Raw genomic sequence first — 24,156 nt, 5'->3', positions numbered from 1 at the left:
TGTCTTATTTATAGGAGATGGCAGTTGGAAACTGGATACAAAACAAACACCAGTGTTCCAGTGTAGCTTAACTATGCATTAGATTCTTTCTCTGATGGTTTATTTTTACATTAGGCATCTTTACTTTCTTAATTTTTCATGTAGTTTTTAAAGGGGGACACCGTCCTGCTCAAGCTCAAACATTTACCATGTGAAAAGGAAGGTAAATCCCATGAGGCATTGCACAAGGTCTCTTTGTGTCAGATTCTTATTTAGGGTCAAGTCCCTTTACACTGTCAAGAAAAGTAATTACTCCAACTTGAAGTCTTCTTGGCTTAGTGTGAGCACCATGCGTAAAGGGTTTGTAGGATTCGGTCCTACGTTAAAGATTTGTTATTATTTATATATATAAAAGCATTTCTTACTGGAAACCATAGGGTCTAGTGTTCTTTAAGGAAGATAAATCTGGGGGCCTAAGCAGGTTGACAGGATCTATGATTCTATGATCCTCTTAAAAGTTTCTCTAGATTGGTAGAAAATGCAGCTCTTTCAGTTATCTTGCTGAGGCAATATGGGTTGCCTTCCTTCTTCCTGATTATCTTGGTTGCTGCTAACTTTAAGCTGCTGAGAGAGCCTGGATTCATATACATATATTCCAATTCCACACCTTTACGGTTCTCTATTCAATACTGTCAGTTTCTTTTCCCAGCCAGCAAGGAATTCAGTAGTTCTTCTCTACAATGATCCAAAAATGCACATAAAGCAAAAAATTTTAAGTCTAGCTCAATAGTAATTCCATATTTCTAATCAGGTTTCAAATCAAATCATCATTGGTTTTTCATTATGTTTTTCTGCCCTAGCTTCAAGCTTCTATCATCTTGCATTACTAGCCAAAGATAGGACCATTTCTTGGCTTTGGTTTTTGGTGTAAATGCACCAAGCATGTGAGGGAACTTTACTTACGTAAGACAAATTCTAAGCAAAAATAATTCATTGTGTTCTCTACTATTGGACAAAATGGCTGAAACTCCTTTATTTAGCCTGAACTTGGGGTTCGAATAAACTTTTATCTCAAGAATTTAGAATCAGGTGATTTGTTCCCCAAAATTGCATTTATGCTTTGGCTGCAGTTTTGACTCCGTATACAGTAAAGGCAATAAACGCCTTTCTGTGTGAGTGGTTATTTTATTCTGGTTTAGCTGTACTTTGTTGCCTTAGTTTGTAACAATCTAGTATTGTGATCTGTGCAGGAAGCCCCAATGACTTAAGGATGAAACCTCCGGCTTCAATCCTGGATGCTGCTACATGCAAAGAGACCCCTGCATCTAGGCAGGCCTTCAGTGTGCAGAGAGCCTAGGATCCTCTATCATGGAGTTCATTGTGGGATTGAGGCCTCAGGAAGGACATTTTGGCAAATTTTGCTTTTGAACTTTGAACTTTTAAAGTATTTACCAGCTGTGTTGCCTAAATTGATATTTAAGCCCCTAAATAAACAGCCTGATTTTTCAGAGGTGCTGAGCATCTGTATCCATTGTTGAAGTCAATAGGAAAATATTGGCCTAAATGGGAAACTAAGACAACTCTGAAAATATTGGCTTAAATGGGAAACTAAGACAACTCTCTCTGACCTACAAAATTTTTAGAAATCCTTTTTCATGGAGGCACCTATCAGTATTAGAAGCTGCATCTCTATCACAAAATTAATTCCATGCTAATAGCACAGGGAAGAGGACACAACTGTGTATGGGAAATAACCAATAGTGTAATTAGATCTACTTTACTAACTCCGAGCCTGATCTTGTGCTCCTTATGGGACCAGAAACTCCCATGGTCCTCAGGTGAAGTGGGGTACGCATATATCTCTGTGGAACAGGATGTGTCTCGGGTAGCCATCCAGGAAAAGGTTGACTGTTTCTGTATGTATGCATCATGGTGGTGGTGTTTCTAACTTATCCTATGGCCTTCCTGAAACATACAGAGGATTGTCAGTATAGGATGCGGTAGTTGTTGCTGTCTGTCTGTAGTTCTGAGGCTTGACTTCACTTAGCACATCTTGAGTGATATCCATTCAGATTTTTTTCCTGCTCACTTGTTAGACTGTGGCTGCATCGTCTTTCAAAGCTTGTCTCTTTAATGTGCCTCAAGTTACTGTGAGATAATGTGGAAACTTCAGGCGTTACTCCTGTAAATAAATGTTTACATAATACATTGGGCTCAACTCATCACTGCTGCATCCCTAGGAAAAAAGGTCACTTTTGACATCATTGACTTTTATAGAGAGCAGTGCATACAGAGCACATAACATAGATGGTTTTCAAGCAATTTCATTCTAGCAAGAGCATGTTACTGTATTATTAGTTATGCCCCTTGGTAAGCAAGAAGATAACTTAGGGTCAAATGTTATCATCTATAAGGGAGCTGAGAGTATGAAAGGCAGAATCTGAGTTTAAGGCACCAATCCCGCCCGCAATTTCTCACATGATTAGCTTTTCTCATTTGAGTAGTTCTGCTGATTCCACTGGGATTACTCGCTAGTTAGGTGTTATGTCAAACATATGCATAACTGTTTGCGGGATCAGAGCTTTGGTCCTTAATTTTGGTCACTCTAATGAGCACAAGAGATTGTAGTTCAGGATGTTATACTGAGTTTCTACTTCTGGTATTTATTTCCTTTTCCCATTACAAGGGATCAAAAAGTCACCACTCAAGTAGAGTTTTGAGGTGAAATCCTGACTCCACTGAAACCAGTGGGATTTTTGCAATTGGCTTCAGTGGAGCGAGGGATTTGCCCTTGGAGTCCTAACGTTCTGCGTGTTCCACAGGGGTATCTGTTTGTACAGGAACTCTGTGTTCTTCAATGGAATTCACCCTGGAAGGTAGGAAATCCTCTGCAGGACAGGCTCCAGGAATGACGTTTGTGAAGCTATGTATTAGCTCATTCCGCTTCTATGAAATTAAGGGATTAGCAGTAGTAGTGCATTTTGCGATGTGGGGGATGCTGCAGAAAATCCTAATGTTGGAAAACCGATTCTGATAACTCCCTGTGTATCCTAGGTGCTAGCAAAACCCTTAAGTTTCCAGATACAGAGTAAAATTAAAGTGGGGTTCCTCCCAGATTTTTAAGGATGATGGTCCCCACTGTGTGTTGTTTTTCTACCTCTGCATATATCCTACTTTTTCACACTCTCACACACACACACACACGCTGAACCTTTCTGGATGTTTCACTGTCCACCCAATTCCAAAGATTTTGGGACAAATCCTGTAAACACTGAGCTTTTTGCTCTTGTGATGGTATTACCAAACAGCTTCCATCTATGGCCAGGGGTTACCCCAAGAGCAGTTATGAAACCTTGTTTACAGCTCTGAAGCTGGTCAGGATTTCTTAGCAGGTCTTATTACACATCTCCTGTTTCTAATCTGTATATTGCCATCCAATTGTCTTGACTGTTCCTGATTACTTGTAATCTTAATGAGCCTCTATAGAGCATACAGTGCCTTCTTTGTTCCTATTGGAGATTGATGGTGGGGAAAGATAGAGGTTGCTGGAAAACATGAAATGTTTCCTTTTTCACTTAGCATGAAACATACTTCAGTTCTGCATTGTAACTGTGTATCAACAATCCAAACCTGTGCAATAACTGTGAATAATTGTAGGCATCATTTTTGGATTTCCAGTATAAAGCAGGCACCCTATCCTGTTAAACCTTTAAAGGCCTTATTTTAATGGTGAAATCTGTGTGCATGAATCCTAGCAGAGCTGGGATTGGCTGGCAGGCTCATTGCAGATCCAGGTGGCATATACTGACAGCTCTGGGTCACATGATGGCTATTAGTGCTTGCTTTTCCACTCGCCTGGCTCAGCCTGTCAGCCTGGGTTGGACTGGAGCATCCTGCAGCTTCCAAGAATGTCAAGGGGGAGGTGTCTGAGAGCAAGCTGCTTTGTTTTTCTCCCCTCTTCTTCGATCAGTCTGAATTCCTGACAAATGTGGATCCTGGGGGTTTAGAACTGCAGCCACAATTGCCAGGGAATTCTGGTCATGAGGCTCAACCCATATTGGATTCACTAAAGAAGAAGGATAGATTTAAACTGGCATGTACAGCCTACGTTGACTGCCAAAGCAGCACTTAGCTATCAAATGAATTAGACTGATCTTCTCTCCTCCGCAGTAATACACTTGAGGAGACAAAGGAACTGGAAAAACAGACAATGTTTACTTTAGTAAAGATCCTGGACTGGGCAGCGGAATGGAAGGACAGGATATTGGTTATGAAACTATAGGACAGTGTAGATGGATCCTTGTGGAAAAGTCCATATTTTGCTTCAGGGATCTGCTTTCTTTAAGGCTGGTTTTATGATCCGGTTGCCAGGATTAAGCTTTTTGCATTGCCGCATGGAGAGTCTTTTGTTTGAGTTAAATTCAGACCTCTCAATATGTCACCTGACAGTCTTGTGGTTTTGGATGAATATGGCTCATTGCTATTATTAACCTGGGTTGGCAGCTGGGCATAACAGGAGTTTATAGGGATTCTGAAAAGTGGAACTGCTTGGGGGACAAAGATGCTTCCCAGGTATGATAAATCCTCACGTTATTGAAATTATTTTAACAATTTGGTTACTAAATATCTTAACAATAGATCTGATGCCATAACACATTTTTTTATAGAAATGTCATGCTTTCTAAAATAGATATAGTTGATAATGCCTATAGCTGTATATAGAGTGGCACTATTCTGCATTTTAAAAATACCTTAAATTAATGCCATTTGCTATAATTTTGCAAAGGCTAATGCTGATGTGCTAAAATAATGTTGTGTTGTGTAAAAGTGTTGTGTTCAGGGCTAATGAATTTAATCTGAAGGGACTAATCTTGCTTTTTGTGTGTTTTTATATATTACAGACTGGTTTTCCAAAAGAACAAATTAGGGAAAGTGTGTGTGTCTGTGTGTGTGTGTTTGTAAATTCTCTTGAAACTAACTAGGTGTTTTCTGGAATGGCATGCATTAAATATACCCAAAAATCTATGTTGAGGAATTGCTAGTGTTGACTTTAAATTCTTGATTGCTGGAAGTCAAGTTGTAAAGATGGTCAACATATTTAATCCTTTTCACAAACCTTCTGGGGTATTTATTTTCACAGTCTCAAGATGATTGCAGGTTAACGTGTTAATTATAATATGGTTAACCAGTCTATACTGTGTTTTTATATTCTGAGTACTTTTTCTCGGGGGCCAGCAAAGAAGAACTAAGTCCATATTTAAAAAGGCATTTAGGGTGTATTGGAGTTTAAAGTGTGAATTAGGCATCCAAGTGAGAGCTGAACGGATAAACAGAGGCAAGTGACTAACAGGTGGGAGTTAAAAATGAAAACAAACGAAGTTAGTGTAGTTTGCAGCTAGGGACTCAGACAGCAAGTTAGAATTTAGGAGCCAGTAAAGGTGGAAACCAGCTGAAGTTTAGGTCCCGGTATACTGTACAGAGTACAGAATGTCTGACCGTTTTCTGTGTGACCAATGGTACAGTATGTGCACAGTGCAAGCAACACAAGGATCCCAGGGACTGGGTATTACAGTTACTCAAAGTGAGGATTGCTAAACTGCTAGATCAATGAGACAGATTTATAGATGTGACACAAAGCTGGCATTTGCAGCCTGCAGCTGTGCCCTTCCTCCTTCCAGGGTTGGAGCACCAAGAAATGTAAAAGAGCAGACTCAGCTTTCATTTACAAGAAAAGTCAGCTTCTAGCCCTCTTCCTCGTGTCAAGCCTTGAAAACGTAACCTCTTCAAACCAATGGCTAGGGATAAAAGCTTGTCAGTGATCCTGCTTTAGAGATCATAGCTTATTCCCTGACAGCCATCCATAGCCACAGACCCTTGATTGTTGGAAGATCCCAGACTAAGTTCACAGCTGTAGGAGGCAGTGTCGACGAGGGCAGTAGGGTAAGCTGCCTCCCAATCAGCTGACCCTGACTGTGGCCTTTGTCAAATCACATAGGTCAGAATTTTCTCTGCGGGATTGGGCCGTACATCCTAAAATTCACCAAAATGAACACACAACCCTGCAACAGCCTGAGACCTTTTAAGGACAACTGTACCTTGCAAAGCTTTTCTAAGTGTTGGTCCTGTAATTGCACTAGCAATGGAATCTCCTTATCTCCTTCCCCCATCTGCAACCATAAGGCCATATTACATCTCAGAAATTTAAGTAGAACTCCTTGCTGAAAACACCATGAATGCAAAGCAGTGGTATGAACTGGATTCCCTATTCTTGGATAATTCCTTTCATTTGCATTTCTGGTGTCTCTTGCAAAAATGGCTACATTAAAACTGGAAATACTGTCAACACACCACCCGTTATTTACCTGATGGGTTCCAAATTAGTTGTACTCTTTCAGGAAGAAGATCTATGTGTCCTGGATAGTTCAACATATGTCTGTATAAGTACAGTAGCAGTCAAAACAGTGAGTGAGTTACTCACTTGTGGTGAGAAAATGTTCGAGAACATGGTATGTCCTCGCTCCAAGTCCTGCATTCCATTTTTTTTTTTTTGTCACATCTTCTCAAAGGCATAGGCATGGAAAAGATCCAGGAGCACACAGCAAAAATGTCTGGAGGATTGGGGAGTGGTAAAGGAAAGGAAATCCTTAAGGTGACAAGGGATGGAACAAGATCAGCAGTAATAGCGATAATGTAATGAATGGTACATAGAAGGCCATTATGGTGCTCCTGTTTACTTCTCCCCATAATAAAATAACTGAGGGGCTCTCAAAATCAATAGGCAGCACATGTACACCTAATAGAAGAATATATATTTTATGCAACTTGTAGCTAAACTGTGTAACTCTCTGCTGCAGGATATTTTAAATGCATACAGCTTAGAAAGATTTCAGAAATGGATTACACCTTTAGACTTAGAATCTAAGCTCTTCAGGACAGGGACAAACTTTTTGTTATATGTTTGTTCAAGACTTAACATAATGGGGTCCCAATCCTGGACTGGGGACTCTAATCACAACTGCCATATACATAATAATCCTCTAAGAATAGCATCTGCAGGTAGATTAGTTAAAACCACAAGGGCTGTGAATCCCCATGCTTCGGAGTGTAACTGATCACCAGCTGGGCCAAGAAAAAATATCCTCCTCCCACTCCCCCACGTAGCATTGTCCTGCTAGCTATGTTATGAAGCATCCGGCATTGGTCGTCATCAGAGCGAGGGCACCAGTCAAGATGGACCCGAGTTCTGTTCCAGTGTGGCTGTTCCTATCAACGTTCTAAAAAGGTGCTAACATGAAAAACATGCAGAACAGATAAGCTGCTGTAAACTATAAATATCATTTGCGTAGATGCTTTTAAAAATAGTTTGAAGTGATTCATCACTGGGCAGTTTTCATACCTATGGGTAACATGATGTTGAGAACAGTAATTTGACTGATAGTTTTAGCTTGCTGTTTGGAGACCTGGCCATATCTTTATTTAAAGAGGTTTTGCTTTTTGGTAATTTAAGTTACAGGTTTCTATTTATTTGGTGTCTTGATTAGTTTGCTCTGATTTCATTTGTACTTCCAGAAAAGTTGTGTTAGTTATTAAAAAGTAACCTGGTACTGCCCCAAGTCATTTAGACATGAAATCTTATTTGAGGTAAAATCTTTGCCAAGAGAAAAAACATCATTAAGGTAATTTCTTACTGTGGTGAAAAAGGTTCTGTTGATATTCTAAAGAAGAACAAGGGGGGTTTGTGTGTTTCTAGTTACAGATAAAAAAATTGAACTTTTAATGGACTGAGGGAGGATTTGTGTGTGTGTTTTCTCATTTATTAAATCCATAGGGATGGGGTGTAACATCATCTTAAGATCACTCTAACCCCCTCAAGAGAAATATCTGTGGTAGCAACAAATGCTGTGTGTTAGAGATGTGTGAGAAAATCCTTTATGAGAGGGAATTCAGAATGGTGACTTGTATACTACTGAACAAATCTCAGCAGTGGTGTTTTAAATGGTTTTGCAAACAAATTACATTCAATGGGATTCAAAGAGGGGAAAGGAAGAGCAAGAGATGTCTGACCATTGAATTTTTATGAGTGGATGTTTTAGCAATATTACTTCTAACAAGATTTGCAAACATTTGTGACTTTTTGAAAATTACTTCGTTAGTTTGGTGATTCAGCCAGGTAGTATTCTGAGAATTCCTTATGCCCCCACTTCTTCCCCATTCAGTGCAGGAGCAGAAATGACAAGGACATTTAAGGTGATAAAGTTAAAAATGATGCACCCACTTGATTGTGTTGTGTAGTATTACCCTTTGGAGAGAAGTCCATCTTTACGATCTAATTGCAGCAGATTCGACTAACATACTATGTGATATCTGGAAGTGTACCTGTAGAACCAAGTCATTCTTCACCATTTAGGGGCCAGGTTCCAGCACTTCATTGCTAAGATCTAAAGAAAATGACTTAAATTTTGAGTTGCGTTTTAAATAATTTGTTTGCTTATATAAGCTTTAAAGAGGCTATTTTTCTCATATTTCCCATCTTTGAACAGCCATATTCTTTACACGATTTGCTAATTACGGATGGGATTTTCAAAAGCTCCTAAACTATTTAGGTGCATGTGAAAATCTCACTCTATACGAATTATTAGTATTTATTTGAGGCCTATGGGAACTACAATAATACGATCAGGACAGGTGATCTGTGGTGCTAAATGAAATGGTCCACCCCATCTTCCTCTGTTGGTCCTTCAGAATATGAAATTTGTGACATCACAATCCTCTATCATGACAACCGACTGAGATTTCTTAAAATCAGCTCCACAGGAAGATCCAGTAGCAGCAGCTGGCTTATGCATGAGAAACTTCTCATTAACAAAACCAGTCAAGATTTTCACAGCAGTGTTGGGAGGTTTAGACACAGCTTTCATTAACATGAGTACTACACATGAGTCTAAATCCCCTAGAGTGCTGTGAAAACCTCAACCAAATAGCAATTACACTTCATAGTAAGGTACCATTTATTAAAAGAATATATAGCTATATGGGTATATCTATGAATCTTTCCTCTCACTCTCCTCCCCAAAGAAAAAGTTTTCTCTGCGTGTTACCATAATTTCCCCAAAGGTTGTTATGCCACACACGTGAAATTGTCAGCAATAGAGGGGCATTATACAAGGCAATCCTTTTGCATCCTTTGAGTCTCGGGTTAAGAGCTAACTAGTTCTGACAGCCTTACTTGGGCCCTCTATCATAGGTAGCCCCATTATGGTAGTATCTGAGTGCCTCACCGTCTTTAATATATTGATCCTTTCAACACCCCTATGAGATAGAGAAGTACCATTATACCCGGTTTACAGATGGGGAATGGAGGCACAGAGCAACTAAGTGATTTGCCCAAGGTTACACAGGTCTGTGGCACTGCAGAGACTTGAACCCCAAGTCTCAGACTAGTGCTGTAACCACTGGACCATCATCTTCCTCTGCAGTGAAGAGAATCCCCCACACTTTGGGAATACAGATGGGCAGATCCTTAGCTATGTAAGTTTTTCTTTTACAACAGCGACTATCTGTCCCAGAGTATTGCTCTGCAGTATTTGTTTTGGGAGCGCGCACTACATATAGCCGACAGTAGTTCGTATATTTTCTCCAGATGCTCTTTTTAGATGTCCGCCTTACAATACTTTACATCTGCTAAACAGGAGAGCAAAACTACTCTGTGTATTCTGTTTCTTGCTAAAATATGTGTCTAAGCATATGTCTACAATGCTATTAGGCACCCACCTGTAGATTCGTACCAGCTGCTTCAGGTTTGCAGGGTTCAGGCTCTGATATCCTCCCACCTCACAGGGTCTTAGAGCCCAGGCTCCATCTGTGCCCAGATGTCCACACTGCAATTAAACAGCCCCGTGAGCCCGAGTGAGCTGGCACAGGTCAGCCATGGGTGTCTAATTGTTGTATAGACATACCCTAACTGCTGAATGGACAGGTGTGAGTTTGAGGGGCCAGCCTGCCTCTATTTACTGCCTGTCCCTATTGAACCGTCTGCTAGTACTCTTTAGTTTCTTCCAATTCAGGGAACACTCTAGTACTGCCAGAGAATATTTTGCAAGGCTAAAGCTGTGTGTTAGAGCTATATTATGTAACACAGATAACACTAAACTGGGACTATCACGAATATGATTTACAGCACACGTTGACTACTTGTATCAAGAAAGTTAAAATGACATGTGCAGAAACGGAGAAGCAAATAGGCTCTTGTTATCTTGCTCAAATATGATGCAGAATGCAGCAAGGGTTTTATATTTAGCTTACTTTCCTCTTAGTGTGTAATCTGCTCTTGGAGCTTGTTATAAGCAGACTTTCCTGAATATCTGGAATGGTTCCTGCCCTTCTTTGCCAGGATAGTGAAGCGATTTCAAAGTTGAATGTCGGAAGTACTGACTAATAGAAGTCCTGCTCTTGTTTAATAGAGAAGCAAATTCAAATGCATTGAAGGAGTGGGGCAAGTGAAAATAATGTTTTTGCAAGCAATGGATTATTATTATTTATTTATTTATTTTATTACTATTACCTGTTTATTATAGTGTCAATGGCATAGTTCATAGAGAATGGTTTCTAAACTTTCCACCCACTTTACCTAGGGGCAGGAGATGCCCCAGCCATATGTTCCTACTGGGGCTGTGAGCGTGAGATTACCTACTGGCCCCGCCTCAGTAGCTAGAGATTGAGTGTAGGGGGTTGGCTTGGGGCCAAACATCCCCAAATGTAGTGGTTTGGTGTCTATCTCAGTTAAATAACCCTCTTCTGGTGCAGTCCCAACCAATATTTGTGTGTTTGTGTTTCACAGTAAGTGACACATGAAGTAGAGCATCACCAGATCTTGAATGGATTCGCATGCCAGCTATCAGTCAGAACTTGTTCAGTGCTGCAGAGTCTGCAGTGTTAATGGACCAGAATCTGCTGCTACTGAAGTCATGGCAAAATTCCTATTGATTTCAGTGGGCCGCAGGATTGGGCCTGCTGGTAGGAGATGTAGGAGAAGGGCAGAGGACCAGCATTGCTTGCAAGCGCTGTACTCTGACTCTGTTGTGCCATTTTAATAGCTGTCCTAGCAAAGCGTAGTACTTTTTTTGGGTAGAATTCAGTTATTTAGCAGTCTGGTCTGCTTTTGAGGTATGCAGCTTTCATTGGGGGTACAGCGCTTGCAAGCAATGCTGGTCTTTTGCCCTTCTCCTACATTTCATTGAGGGTAACTAGCTTGATGTGTGTACACCAAGACAAGACCAGGCTCTTAACATGAGTGGTACATGTGAGTCTAAATCCCCTAGTGCTGTGAAAATCTCAACCAAATAGCAATTACACTTCATAGTAAAAAGAAAAGGAGGACTTGTGGCACCTTAGAGACTAACCAATTTATTTGAGCATGAGCTTTCGTGAGCTACAGCTCACTTCATCGGAACTTCAGTCCTTTTGGTACGATGTCCATCTGTTTGCATTTGGAAAGGAAGATGATGTCTGTCTGTATCTGTACCAGTTTTTTCATGCAGTTGATAGATTTCCACTCCATATGACTAAATGCAGTGCCTTGCATAATGACAGGTTTCAGAGTAACAGCCGTGTTGGTCTGTATTCGCAAAAAGAAAAGGAGTACTTGTGGCACCTTAGAGAGCTCACGAAAGCTCATACTCAAATAAATTGGTTAGTCTCTAAGGTGCCACAAGTCCTCCTTTTCTTTTTGCGAATACAGACTAACACGGCTGTTACTTCATAGTAAGGTACCATTTATGAAAAGAACATATAGCTAGAGCTATATGGGTAGATAAGGGAATGTATTTTTCCATGAATCTTTCCTCTCACTCTCCTCCCCAAAGAAACCTCTGGACATCAACTTATTTCAGTTGTAAATTGCTCAAGTTTTCGCTTGTATTTTTTCCCCCTCTTACTGTTTGTTGCATAGTATCCTGTCTGCAGCTTCTCTTTTTCTCCTCTGTTGCTAAATTGTGGGGCTAAGCTGTTAGGAAATGGACTTCCTCTCCCAAGAGACCCAGAGAACTGTATTTATTGCTGCTGCGTAAATTCCCCCCAGGCTGAGACTAATCTACCAGTAACACGAATTTCTTTTACAGATTCCTAATATTTTTAGTTACTCCATAATATAGGGTTGCCACCCGTCCTGTTTTCACCTGGACAGTCTGGATTTTGGCCTGTGTCTCTTGGGTGCCATTTGTATCCGGTTTTGTTGTTGTTGTTGTTTTTGTTTTTAATCTGGGGGGAAGAGGCGGGGCTTTCGAGGGAAGAGGTGGAGCACGGTTGGGGCCTGAGGGGAGAGGCAGAGAAGGGGTGGGAGCTTAGGGGGAGAGGTGGAGCAGGGACGGGACCATAGGGGTCCAGTTACAAGGCATCAGAAAGGTGGCAACCCTACCGTCGTAATTTCTTTTTTTATTTGGATTGTGGAGTCACGGTGCATGGCCTCCCACTCTCTTTAGGCTGCAAAGCAAACTTTACTTTACATGCTAAAAATATAAATAACATAAGTTTATGATGTAGCCATAAAAGCAATACTATCTGTAGGAAGGTAAAAAGTACCCTGTGGACCTGACCCCTTGCAAGCTATCAATTCGCAGAGCTCCTATTAATATAAGTCACTGGATGTCCTGAATGCAGAAGGCTTGCAGGGGGTCACCAGGCTACAGGAGGAGTTGCTGGGGATAACTGTGTCTTCAGGGGACCAGAAAGCACAATCTCAATAAAGGCCCAGTCTAGTAACACAAGATCTTATAATGCCTGTGATGGTGGCCCAAACTCTTTCTCTCTGCGTCGGAATGCAGCAATTCTAATAATTGGAGAAAGGCCCAAGCCGCATCCAGCTGTAAACTGTCTAGTGTTTAGGGTGATTCTAATCTAGGGTTTTGGTGTGGACCCATCTATAATAACACCACCAGCCTAAGCACGACGTGTGTTTTAACACCAATATTGTAAGTGTCATTTCACAGTATTTTGGGCCCTTATAAAAGGGGAGGGTGAGTGATTTCTCTGTGTATTTCTTTTCAGTTGTGCAGGTAAATGCTGATGGATATTCAGCTTTGCCAACCCCAAGCATTAAAAATCCTGAGGTTCGGCTTAAAAATCACGAGACTGGGGGGAAATGTTGGGCTCTATTTATTTGCCTTTGGATTCCTGAAGCTTTCGGGGCCTCTCACCTCACGGTTTCAAGTTTTTCTCTGCAACTATGAGGGATTAAAAAAATACTACCGCTGGGTTTTGGTTTGTTTGTGTGTGTGTGTTTATTTTGTTTTTTTTTTAAATGAAAGCGAAGATTCCCTTGCAATCTCTGATTCCCACAGCTGGGGCTTTAAGAAAAATACCCTAAAAATCACCAGACTCACAATAAAACTGAGAGAATTGGGAAATGCTACTATGATGAATACTGTTAGCTGAATTAAACCAGTTTACACCAGTGTGCGATTTGGCCCTCTATCTACATAGGCATGATGCTTGCCATAGGTTCAAAGTGTTTAATAAATCGCCGTTGCATGTGTAGGATTTTATTTTTTAATAAAGTCAGGCCTACAAAAATTGTAAAAGGAATGAGGTAATAACTCATTGTGGTAATAGATGCTTCTGTCCTTTTGTTTTCCATTCAAGCTGGCCTTTGCCGGAGTTTGACCCAAGTCAGATCCGACTGATTGTGTATCAGGACTGTGAAAGAAGAGGGCGAAATGTCTTATTTGACTCCAGCTCTAAAAGAAAAACCGAGGAAGTATCTGTGTCGGTGAGCATTGCTAATCATTTAACTGAAACTTGATTACAGTATATTGTATATCTTTTAAAAGTACCACAAGATTTATACATAAAATGCTTGTATACGTGTTCACATTTCAAACATAAAGATCCACGTTATGCTATTTTTAAATAAATATTGTGTTGCGAAGTATTTGAGCTTCAGTGATTCCCTCCAACAGTGATCTTTTTATTCCTTGACTTTTTAACCTTTTTCTTTCAGAGATGTCTTGCTTTCTTTGACCTGAGCAATGCCATGTATGGTGACAGAGAGGCAGTAGAAAATTTCTTCTTCTAACTATTGTACCAGCTCTTTGCTGGAAAGTCACTTATCATAGAATCATAGAATATCAGGGTTGGAAGGGACCCCAGAAGGTCATCTAGTCCAACGCCCTGCTCGAAGCAGGACCAATTCCCAGTTAAATCATCCCAGCCAGGGCTTTGTCAAGCCTGACCTTAAAAACCTCTAAGGAAGGAGATTCTACCACCTCCCTAGGTAACGCATTCCAGTGTTTCACCACCCTCTTAGTGAAAAAGTTTTTCCTAATATCCAGTCTAAACCTCCCCCACTGCAACTTGAGACCATTACTCCTCGTTCTGTCATCTGCTACCATTGAGAACAGTCTAGAGCCATCCTCTTTGGAACCCCCTTTCAGGTAGTTGAAAGCAGCTATCAAATCCCCCCTCATTCTTCTCTTCTGCAGGCTAAACAATCCCAGCTCCCTCAGCCTCTCCTCATAAGTCATGTGTTCCAGACCCCTAATCATTTTTGTTGCCCTTCGCTGGACTCTCTCCAATTTATCCACATCCTTCTTGTAGTGTGGGGCCCAAAACTGGACACACTTGAAAACTTTCTTTTTGGTTTTTCCTTTCATCAGCGGAATGCACTGCTGTTTATTGATCTGTGAATTTGCAGTGTAATTGCGATAGCAGGATGAAGGAGGATGTTCTTGGGGGTAGGCACAGGACAGCTGAGTTCTGGGCCAGCATTGCCATAGACTATCTGTGTGAATTCTCTCTGAATCTCATTTTCTCCATTTGTAAAATGCCTGCAGAGCCGTTAAGATCTTCAAATAGAAGTCATTATCTGAGTGCAAATGGGTGGTTATGGTTAGTTTTGCATTAGGATTCACATACAGTTAAGTTCTATAAGTGGGGCAGTACAGTACATTGCCCCCGTCTTCACTTCAAGTTTGAAGATGGTCCCGCCTATTGAAACCCTCCTGCTTCTCATCCCAGTTCTGGTTGCCTACTTCCTCCAGATACCTCACTCTAACTCTGGGAAGTAATCTGTGTGGCTTTGGGCATGAACTTCCATGACTTTCGTAGCTGGAATGTATCAATGTTCTATCCACAGTTCAAGACCTGGATTTCCTTGTTCTTCCTGGGAATTTAGGTGTTCCGTGCTTAACACAAGCTTAGTTGCAGTATCAGTAGCAAGTGCCACTGCGAAACAGACCAATTTAAATGTCCAAAAGTACATAACCAGCAAAAATATATTGGCTCTGCCTGAGCTATTGCTGTGCTAATTAAGCAAAGCTTTGTGGCAGTCCGTAAGAGGGACCCCCTTGTCCTATTCTTGTTGTTTTACTGGAGTCCTCGAAGCAGATCTACAAAGTGTCTATACTTACACAGCCAATTTTCCATCATTATTGGCTTTATTACTGATACATAGTTCAGCATGACAGGTTGGTAGCTACCGAGTTCCAATAAAAATAGACCTGTTTCAGTAGGGTGACAAGCATCTGAAATCACATGACCCACAATCTCTCTTCTTTTTATGCCATTTCTTAACGGGGAAAAAATAGGAGGTAAGGATGTTCCCAGGCTGCAAATCTGGAATGCCCAGTGCTAGCAACTGATGACTTCATTTATTTGATTGTCAGTCACATTCTTGGTATTTGAAAGGGAATTTATAATGATACATTTCTTGCCACGTTCCCCAACTTTCGGTCTCACTTTAACGAAATGATTCCGATACTGTCATCTCATGCAGTCTTCCTTCTTTCAGCAAACCTTTGCAAGAGTTATCAGGTAAAAATGTGCACAACAATCCTTAACTCAGCTTGTTGCTAGTTCAGTACAGACTTGTATAGTTCATCTCTACCCCGATATAACGCGGTCCTCGGGAACCAAAAAATCTTAATGCGTTATAGGTGAAACCGCGTTATATCGAATTTGCTTTGGCCTCAAACATTTCTGTTATTAATAGTCACTTCCGGCCCCCTGACTGACCCCTCAGAACCCCTGACCCATTCAATCCACCTGTTCCTTGTCCCCTGACTACCCCCTCCAGAGACCCCTCCGTCCCTAACCACCCCTCCCAAGACCCCACCCCCTATCTACGCCCCCCGGCTCCTTGTCCCCTGACTGCCCCCTCCAGAGGACTCCTCCCCATCCCTAATCACCCCCAGGACCCCTCCCCCTACCCAGCCCTCCTGCTCCCTGTCCCCTGACTGCCCCGACCACTATCCACACCCCCACCCCCTGACAGGCCCCCTGGGACTCCTGTGCCCTATCCAACGCCCACAGTCCCCGTCCCCTGACCGTCCCACTCCCAGAATCTCCAAACCATCCACCCCCACCCCGCTCCCTGTCCCCTGACTGCCCCCCCCCCGCCCCCGAGACCCTCTGCCCCTTATCCAACCCCTCGGCCCCAGCGCAGCACCCTTAACATGCTGCTCAGAGCAGCATGTCTGAGCCGGACGCGCTGATCCGCCGGAACGCGCAGCCCCGCCTCCCAGAGCGCTGCTTTACTGCTTTATATCCGAATTTGTGTTCTATCGGGGCGCATTATATCGGAGTAGAGGTGTCCATATTGGAAATTTTCAAGGAATTGTGTTGGTTTTATTTTTCTCCCCCCATTTATTATGATTTTAACAAAGACACTCTCTGCAAGTTAGATCTTGGCTCTAAGCACATTCCAAGGCACTCTTGCCCTTTTGCAGTAAGACGTTTGTGTGGGATGGGCTCTCTCCACTGTGAAAGAGTATCTGTTAACTGCCTCTCCAAAGGCAATGTCCTCTGCTTTTTTCCTGAATTTCCTAATGTGATTAATACATCTGTGCATTTGCAAATACACTAAGGGGGAACTTTGCAAAAGCACTCAGCACTGGCCCAACTGCTCCTATTCAAGTCAGCTGAGTTAAGCTATTGATGAGTGATTTTTGAAAATCCAACCTTAAAGCAGCATGTTATCATAGAATGCCCCTTTTTATATCCCTGATTTTCTGCTGTGTGTGAAAAGTGCAATGCAACTAAACACAATGATGATTTAGTAGTAGTAGTTTCTTGCAGCAATCCAAGATATATGCAGCTGTCTTTTGTCTATGCATAATCCCCTGCATATATCAGAATTGCATCTGATGAACCAAGGGTGAATGTAGCTCAGTCAGCTTAAACCCTGTAAAGGGATGATATGGTTATGACATTTAAAGCACACCTTGGCTTCTTTTCCAGGGAGCCACGTATTCCATGCAGGAGAATTTGGTTTAAATTAGTCAGTTGGATGGATGCGTGGCTTTAAATTTTGAATAGATGAAGAATCTAAAAGCTGACCCAGATGTTCTTAAATTGTCCAGCAAACCAGCAGTATCTAATATTAGCGGGGTCTAATCTAACATTACTGGACATCCTAATAACATTTTTTGTGTGTGTTTTTGTGTGTTTGTTTATATATCAGAAAGAATGTCTGACGAAATCATGAAATCCTTAAATAATTCTCTTTTGCCTCTTTGCCCTCTGATAATCCAAAAAGCCAAATAAATGAGATTTTGGAATGCTAACAACAGAATTACAGTGACGGTTAATGGGTTAATCATCTGAGGTGCCAGATGATTTCTGCTATGCTAGATGACTTGAGGGAAGGAAATATATAAACGTTGTACGTTAAAATTTGTACTTGAATGAGGAATTAACTAATTGCAGACATTATGATTTTGCAATCTGAGGTGTCTGCATAACGGTCTGCTATCACCGCACAATGCAAAAATCCATCGTTCTTCCTTGGCTTTACAAGATTGAGAAAATTAAGACTGTTGAAAGAAACAAATGGAAATACAAAGAAAGGGACAAATAGACACTCTCCCGAGTGAGTGAATCTGTGTGTTTTATTACTTTGGGGTCATAGTACGGTTGATGGCCATGGTGAAAACTGCCTGTCGTTCAGTTTGAAGGAGAGTTGTTACTTTCCCTGGGTCTTATTGGGTACATCTACACACCAAAAAAGAAGACCCATGGCCAGGGGTCTCAGCACCCAGATCAACTGACTAGAATTTGCGGGGCTCACGCTGCAGGGCTAAAAATAGCTGTGCAGACACCCAGGCTCTGGCTGGAGCCTGGGCTCCGAAACTTGGCAAAGGAGGAGAGTCTCGGAGCCTGGGATCCAGCCCAAGGCCCAGTGTCTGTGCTGCCATTTTTATTCCTGCAGCACAAACCCGAGTCTATTGATCCGGGCTCTGAGACTTGCTGCTGCAGGTTTTTTTGTTTTTGTTTTGTTTTTTGCTGTTTAGACATACCCCTAGAGGGTTAAACTTCTGTGGTAAGGCTGAGAAGGGGCCGCATGGCAAGAAGGACTGCAGGCTTCAGGAACTGAGAATGTTGGCCGAGCAGCGTGCCAGGCATTGTCACTTAGATGTGAGATCCACGTTAGACAGCTGTGATGCCCGGGCACTTGGCGTGTAGGACAGGGCAAAGTGACTTCCTTTTGTGTATCCTGTGCCTTTTTTGGTACGAGGCACAAGAGGTTCTTTCCCAACTTTATGTCCCTACTGATTAGTCAGCCTTCTGTATCCAGGGGCCTTACACAATTCTTAGACACTGTGCTGGAATTAATTGGTGACTATTCTCTTTCCCCATGAGCAGCAGAAAGTTAGAACAAGCTTCTTCCACTTCAGTTTTGCCAGTATCTCAGGAGAAAGAGGCCGCACTTTTCAGCATTGTGACATCTGAGCATGAGACGATGTATCAGAACAGGAATCATTTGCATATGGAGTGCATGAGGGCAGAGTGTGATGAAAAGAGCAGACGTTACCAATGCCTTAACCAAATAGCTCCACACAACACCTACATTTTTCAGATGTTATCAGTAGGGCCCTACCAAATTCACGGCCATGAAAAACGCGTCACAGACCGTAAAATCTGGACTTCCCCCGTGAAATCTGATCTTGTGTGTTTTACCCTATACCATACAGATAACAGCTTTCACGGAGGAGACCAGCATTTCTCAAATTGGGGGCCATAACCCAAAAGGAAGTTGCAGGGGGGGTCACAAGTTTATTTTAAGAGGGTGGCAATACCGTGACCCCTACTTCTGCGCCGCCTTCGGAGCTGGGCGGCCAGGGAGCGGTGGCTGTTGGCCGGCCTCCCAGCTCTGAAGGCAGCACCCTGAGAGCAGCAGGGCAGAAGTAAGAGTGGCAATACCATACCATGCCACCTTTACGTCCCTGTTGCTGCCTTCAGAGCTGGGCGGCCGGAGAGTGGCAGCTGCCGACTGAGGGCCCAGCTCTGCAGGCAGCAGCGCAGAAGTAAGGGTGTCAATACCATACCGTGCCGTCCTTACTTCTGCGCTGCTGCTGGCGGTGACTCTGCCTTCAGAGCTGGGCTCCCGGCCAGCAGCCACCGCTCTTCAGCTGCCCGGCTCTGAAGGCAGCACCGCCGCCAGCAGCCACGCAGAAGGAAGGACAGCAGTACTGCAGCTCCCCCCCAGGATAACCTTGTGACCCTCCCCCCACCACTCCTTTTTGGGTCAGGATCCCTACGATTACAACACCATGAAATTTCACATTTAAATAGCTGAAATCATGAATTTACAATTTTTAAAATCCTATGACCCCCCGTGAAATTGACCCAAGTGGACCGTGAATTTTGTAGGGCCCTAGTTATTAGTCAGTCAGGTGTTGGAAACCGTCACAATGCTCCTCCCTGGCAGCTTTGTAAGTCTGATCTATTTGCCTTCATAGAGATTTCAGTGTTCTCACCTCATACAACTATGAGGCTTGTTCATAATGGCACCTTATTAATTCATTTTTAGGTGATAATGTCTGTCTATCACTTTAATGCCTCCTGGTAGCCTCACATCTGAACTTGCTCCTTCTCCCCCAGCATCTTTTCCCTTATTGCTGTTTCCTTCTGTCTGCAAAACCCAGACCCAGAGATTAGTTAGAAATGTGCTTCCTCGCTGGGTCCCAATGGAAATTCATTTGCGCACGAGCAGGAAGAATGTTCCTTAGAAATCCTTGAAAAATTAATATCCGACCTGGTTTGAATTTGGATGCAAATATGCAATCAAAAGACAGATTTTCACCCCTATTTTAAGGTATTAAGCCCCAGAGGGCAGAGCCAGTGCTGAGCTCTCAGCCTTCACTCTGCATTTTCTGATGTTTGAGCTGAGTGCTTGACTTCCCAACCTTGACACTGCATTTACAATGGCCATTTGCAGGGAGCACACAGTTCTGTACTCAACTGTTGTTGTTCATTAATTATATAGCACATGAATGTGTATGGTATGTAAAAACAACCAGCAATGCAAGGTGCCTGCCCCAAGGAGTTTACAGTCAAATTTGACAAGGACACGACAGAAATGATGCCACAAAATGGAGGTGAGGGAGGAGGTCAAAGTAAACGCTAGGAAGGGAATCCTGTATCAGTGCTTTCCCAAGAGAACAGAGTGCGTGTGTTTTGTTTTTGCCATTGTCTTGTTAGCTACGTTTTTGCTTTGTGTTGTCCTTTGGTGGTTTATGGCTCAAAGATTAGTGGGTGAAGGGCATTGTCAAAAAGGGATTTGACTGAAAATGGTTGCTGACTGGTACATGAGAAGTGGTAGAATTTTCTAAGCATAAGGGGAAACCTGCAAGGAGGTGTGGCGTGAAGAAGGTTAAAGAATGATAATAGAGGGAACAGGAGAAGAAGGAATGAAAGCAGAGGCTGAGAAAAGGTGGTTGCAGTAGATAAAGCAAAAGGGAACCAAGGAGTTGGGCAGTTGTGTTGGAGAGGAAAAGGTGGAGCTTAGAGATGCTGCAAAGGAGCAAGATGTGACGACAGCTGGATTGGACTTGGGAAGGAGTAAACGAGAGTCTAAAGTGACACTAGCATTAGGAGTTTGGACGATGGAGGACAATGGAGTTTGTCACGGTTTCAGGGTAATGACACCTGTGTCCGCCCCCCTGGAGCAGACTCTGTGGTCTGCTCCAGGAATGCCCAGTCAGGTGCCAGACTTCCAGCCATCCCTCATTTCTGGGTAGGGATCCAAGCCACTCTCTTCTGACTGGTGCCATATACTGTGATATTCCCAGCCAGCTAGTCCACCTAAAGGCCAGTGCCTGTGGTTTGCTTTCCTTCTGAGAGCTATAACCAGTGTATTGCCAGGAGTTACTCATCATCACACCGTTCTTTCTAAGCAGCATACACTTATTCTTAGGGTAAAAGCATTACAGAAGAAACCTATAAAAACAATAAAGGTTCCTACACGCTTACTAATGTACCAGAAACCGCCCATCAATGATATGGGGTCCTGGTAGACGAATGCCCTTCTAACCCCTCCCTCTTGGGTTGGGGTTCCCCCTAGGATCAATGGTCCTGTCTGTTTGCTGAATCTAAAGGAAGACCCTGAGTCTGTTTATACTCAGCCTTTATAGAGCCCAAGTTTTCTCTTTGTCCCTTAGTCTCTGGGAAACCCAGTTGGAACAAATATATGCAAACTACCCCAGGGGTGGAACCTCTGTGGGGTTGTTTACAGTTTCAGTGATGTGCCTTAATCAGCCCACCATTGTTTTTAGTTCCTGGAGGAGCTGTGGTAACCCTCCCTCATAGAGCAGAACACATTCATACCTAAACCATTCATAAATTTAAATTCAGTGGTCCCCAAAGATACTGCATGGGGTTGCGTTATGTGTCACAGAGTTACTCACAGGGCTGGGAAGAGCAAGAGGGTTTGGGGAGCCGCTGAGTTTCATTTTCACCATGCTGCATAGAGGCCACTGTTTCTGGTGCCGTGACACTTAACCCAATGCTAGTGCAGTCCGTGACCTCCTCATTTGGAATCTTTGACTCCAACTGCCACACTGGTTAAAAGGCATAAAAATGGCACATAATTTCAAACAAGCCAGGATTACCCACACATTTGATTATGCTTTAGCAAAGGGTACGTGTTGGGCACTAAATTGCTCAGGGGATTAGTAACAGAATATTGAGCTGTTTGCCTGGAGGTGACCTGTGAAATTGAGACGATGGTCTCAAACTGTTTCCTCGTGGACAAGTTTTTGGGAAGCAAGAGACTACTGTTACAGTTGGCATCTCTGCAGTGCGGAGACTGAATCCTACCCTCTCAGCCCTCAGTATTCCCTTCCATCAGAACTGGAGGCATACTGAGGGGCCGGCAGAGGGATGTTTTTCCCAGTCACTGCTCCTGCTTGTCCTGTGAATACTTGCAGGAGCTAGACAACACTGAGAACAAAGCTGACAACTTTCAGGAGTGCTAGATTCTCTTTAAAAAACACTTGGCAGTTGAAAAAATGTGCGACAATCTAATACTCTAGGGTGGATGCACTAATATTTTTATAGCTGCAGTTACAATTCAGGCTGATGTCTATAAACAATCATAAACTGCAGGAGTTAATTTCTCTAGATTCATTTTTCATCAGCGTGATTGTCCCTTTGTTTCCGAGGATTCGAGTAAGCCTGGATATTGGATGGATCGTTCTCAGGTGATGGCAGCTTAGTGTTCTGTTTGGACAGTTGGGTTCTTACATTGTCCCCATGGCAGTGAAATCTGAGCACCTTCTATGCCAGACAAAAGATTAAAACGCATGATGAATGTTCTCTCTTTCTTATGCAGACCCAACCCATGACACTGCTTGGCTTTGGTCCAATACCCTTAGGTTCCCTTCAAATGGAATTTTTCTACCCTACTCTCCGTTTTTGGTGCTTCCATCACCTGCCTCAGGAAACTCGTCCTTCCCACAGTTGCTGAGGGTCTGACTTTTGGAGTCCTACAGCCTTCCAGAGCCTTCTCCCTGTTTTCTTTCACAGACTTTCTGTTTTATTTCAGGCCTCTAGATAGTCAGGATGCAGCTTGCTCCAGGGCCAGCCTAAGTTTGTTTACGCTCCCCTCTCCCAGCAGCTGTTACCTCTGAGGTGTTGGAAATGCCAGCTCTTCTGCGTAGTCCAGTCTGAGCTCCATTAATGGAGACCTCACTTCTATGGCAATTCTCCTTTGGAGCATGGCTAGGCATTTTATCCACGTGGGGATCAGTAGCTCAGAGACCAGAGTCCCTTACCTATACCAGCAGGAGAAGAAACCTTCCCCTATGCTCATTTACCCTGACCTACCCATGTGTGTTTGCAAAGGGTTCATCCCATTGATTCTGGCTTCCCATAACTTTAAAGATTCATTTATTTTCGTTTTAATCTTGTTCTGTTTAACTTGCAGTGGAAGAAGCAGAAATGCTGCTTGTGCCCTGCCCATACAATGAAGAGTTTATGGACCCAGTGACAGTCCATTGTAAAACCATCAAGGGGTTTAGCAGGACCAGACATTGCTGGGGCAGGTTGGGGAAGATGATTTAGGAAAGAGTCTGCTGCAGATGTACATGGTAGAAGTCCAGAAGCAAGGCCACTGGGGTGAGAGCTGCTTCACAGTGGGTGTTCAGTGCATATCCACCTGCAGCTGAGTCTGTCAGCAATTTGTACATAAGAACTCTGGCCAGTGGATGCAAAAACCCCCTTTCACCACTCCCCTTTGTGGCAACTTTGTGCATGGCAGAGATCTGCCAGCAGCATTTTATCTAGAGACTCGATTTGCTGCACTATGTACATTTGGGAAGAAAGAGAATAGGTTTGAAACTTTTGTTTGTGCAGCTTATTGAATGCTGTAGTTACCGCCTTATTTGGGAAATATGACTTGAAAATGCTTGGACTATTATACTGGAACACAAGTTGGCCTATTCCCTTGTTGCATAACATCTAGCAATTTGTAGCATCTAATATTTCATTGACATTCAAATTCCGTAACTACAGAGAGGAGGAGCATTACCGATACTTGATCTCATAGTCCAACAGGTTACACTTAAACACATGCTGGATTCTAAAATTGCGTGTTCCAAAATTTGTCAGTGTTCTGCGTTTTACAAATGATTTGCTACTTGTAAGCTGCTGACAGATGGTATCTAAAAGATCTTGAACATTTGACCTCTTTTACTTCACAGGTTCCTTAGTTCATTTTGCGTTCCACTGCAAAGATCAAATGTCTGTTCCCCTCTAGTATTTAAATTAGGAAACTATAATTTCAAGACAGATCTCATCAGTGGTTCTGGGAAAACCTACTATGCTGAAAATATTCAAGTGCTAGGGAAGAGAAATGATTAGGTTTTGCAAAATGCTCACTTTTTAGCCTGTCATTTAATGCACAGA

The 24,156-nt window shown here is 42.7% G+C and overlaps 1 protein-coding gene across 3 annotated transcripts in view; it reads left to right on the top strand.

Annotated features, from left to right (window-relative positions):
* FNIP1 (folliculin interacting protein 1) overlaps nt 1-24,156 on the top strand; it is a 93,945-nt gene that overhangs the window by 25,286 nt on the left and 44,503 nt on the right. For 2 of the 3 annotated variants that reach the window (XM_084637664.1, XM_084637662.1), the window contains exon 2: nt 13,615-13,741. In XM_084637664.1, coding sequence (XP_084493790.1) covers nt 13,615-13,741 — 127 coding nt within the window. Of the gene's footprint in view, nt 1-3,885; nt 4,552-13,614; nt 13,742-24,156 lie in introns of those variants that run through there. The other variant, XM_084637663.1, reaches the window with a different exon arrangement.

The sequence above is a fragment of the Lepidochelys olivacea genome, assembly GCF_965140295.1.
Source record: "Lepidochelys olivacea isolate rLepOli2 genome assembly, chromosome: 8".
NCBI classification, from domain to species: Eukaryota; Metazoa; Chordata; order Testudines; family Cheloniidae; genus Lepidochelys; species Lepidochelys olivacea.
Note: the sequence above shows the minus strand (reverse complement) of the source record. Positions and strands in the feature narration are given on the sequence as shown.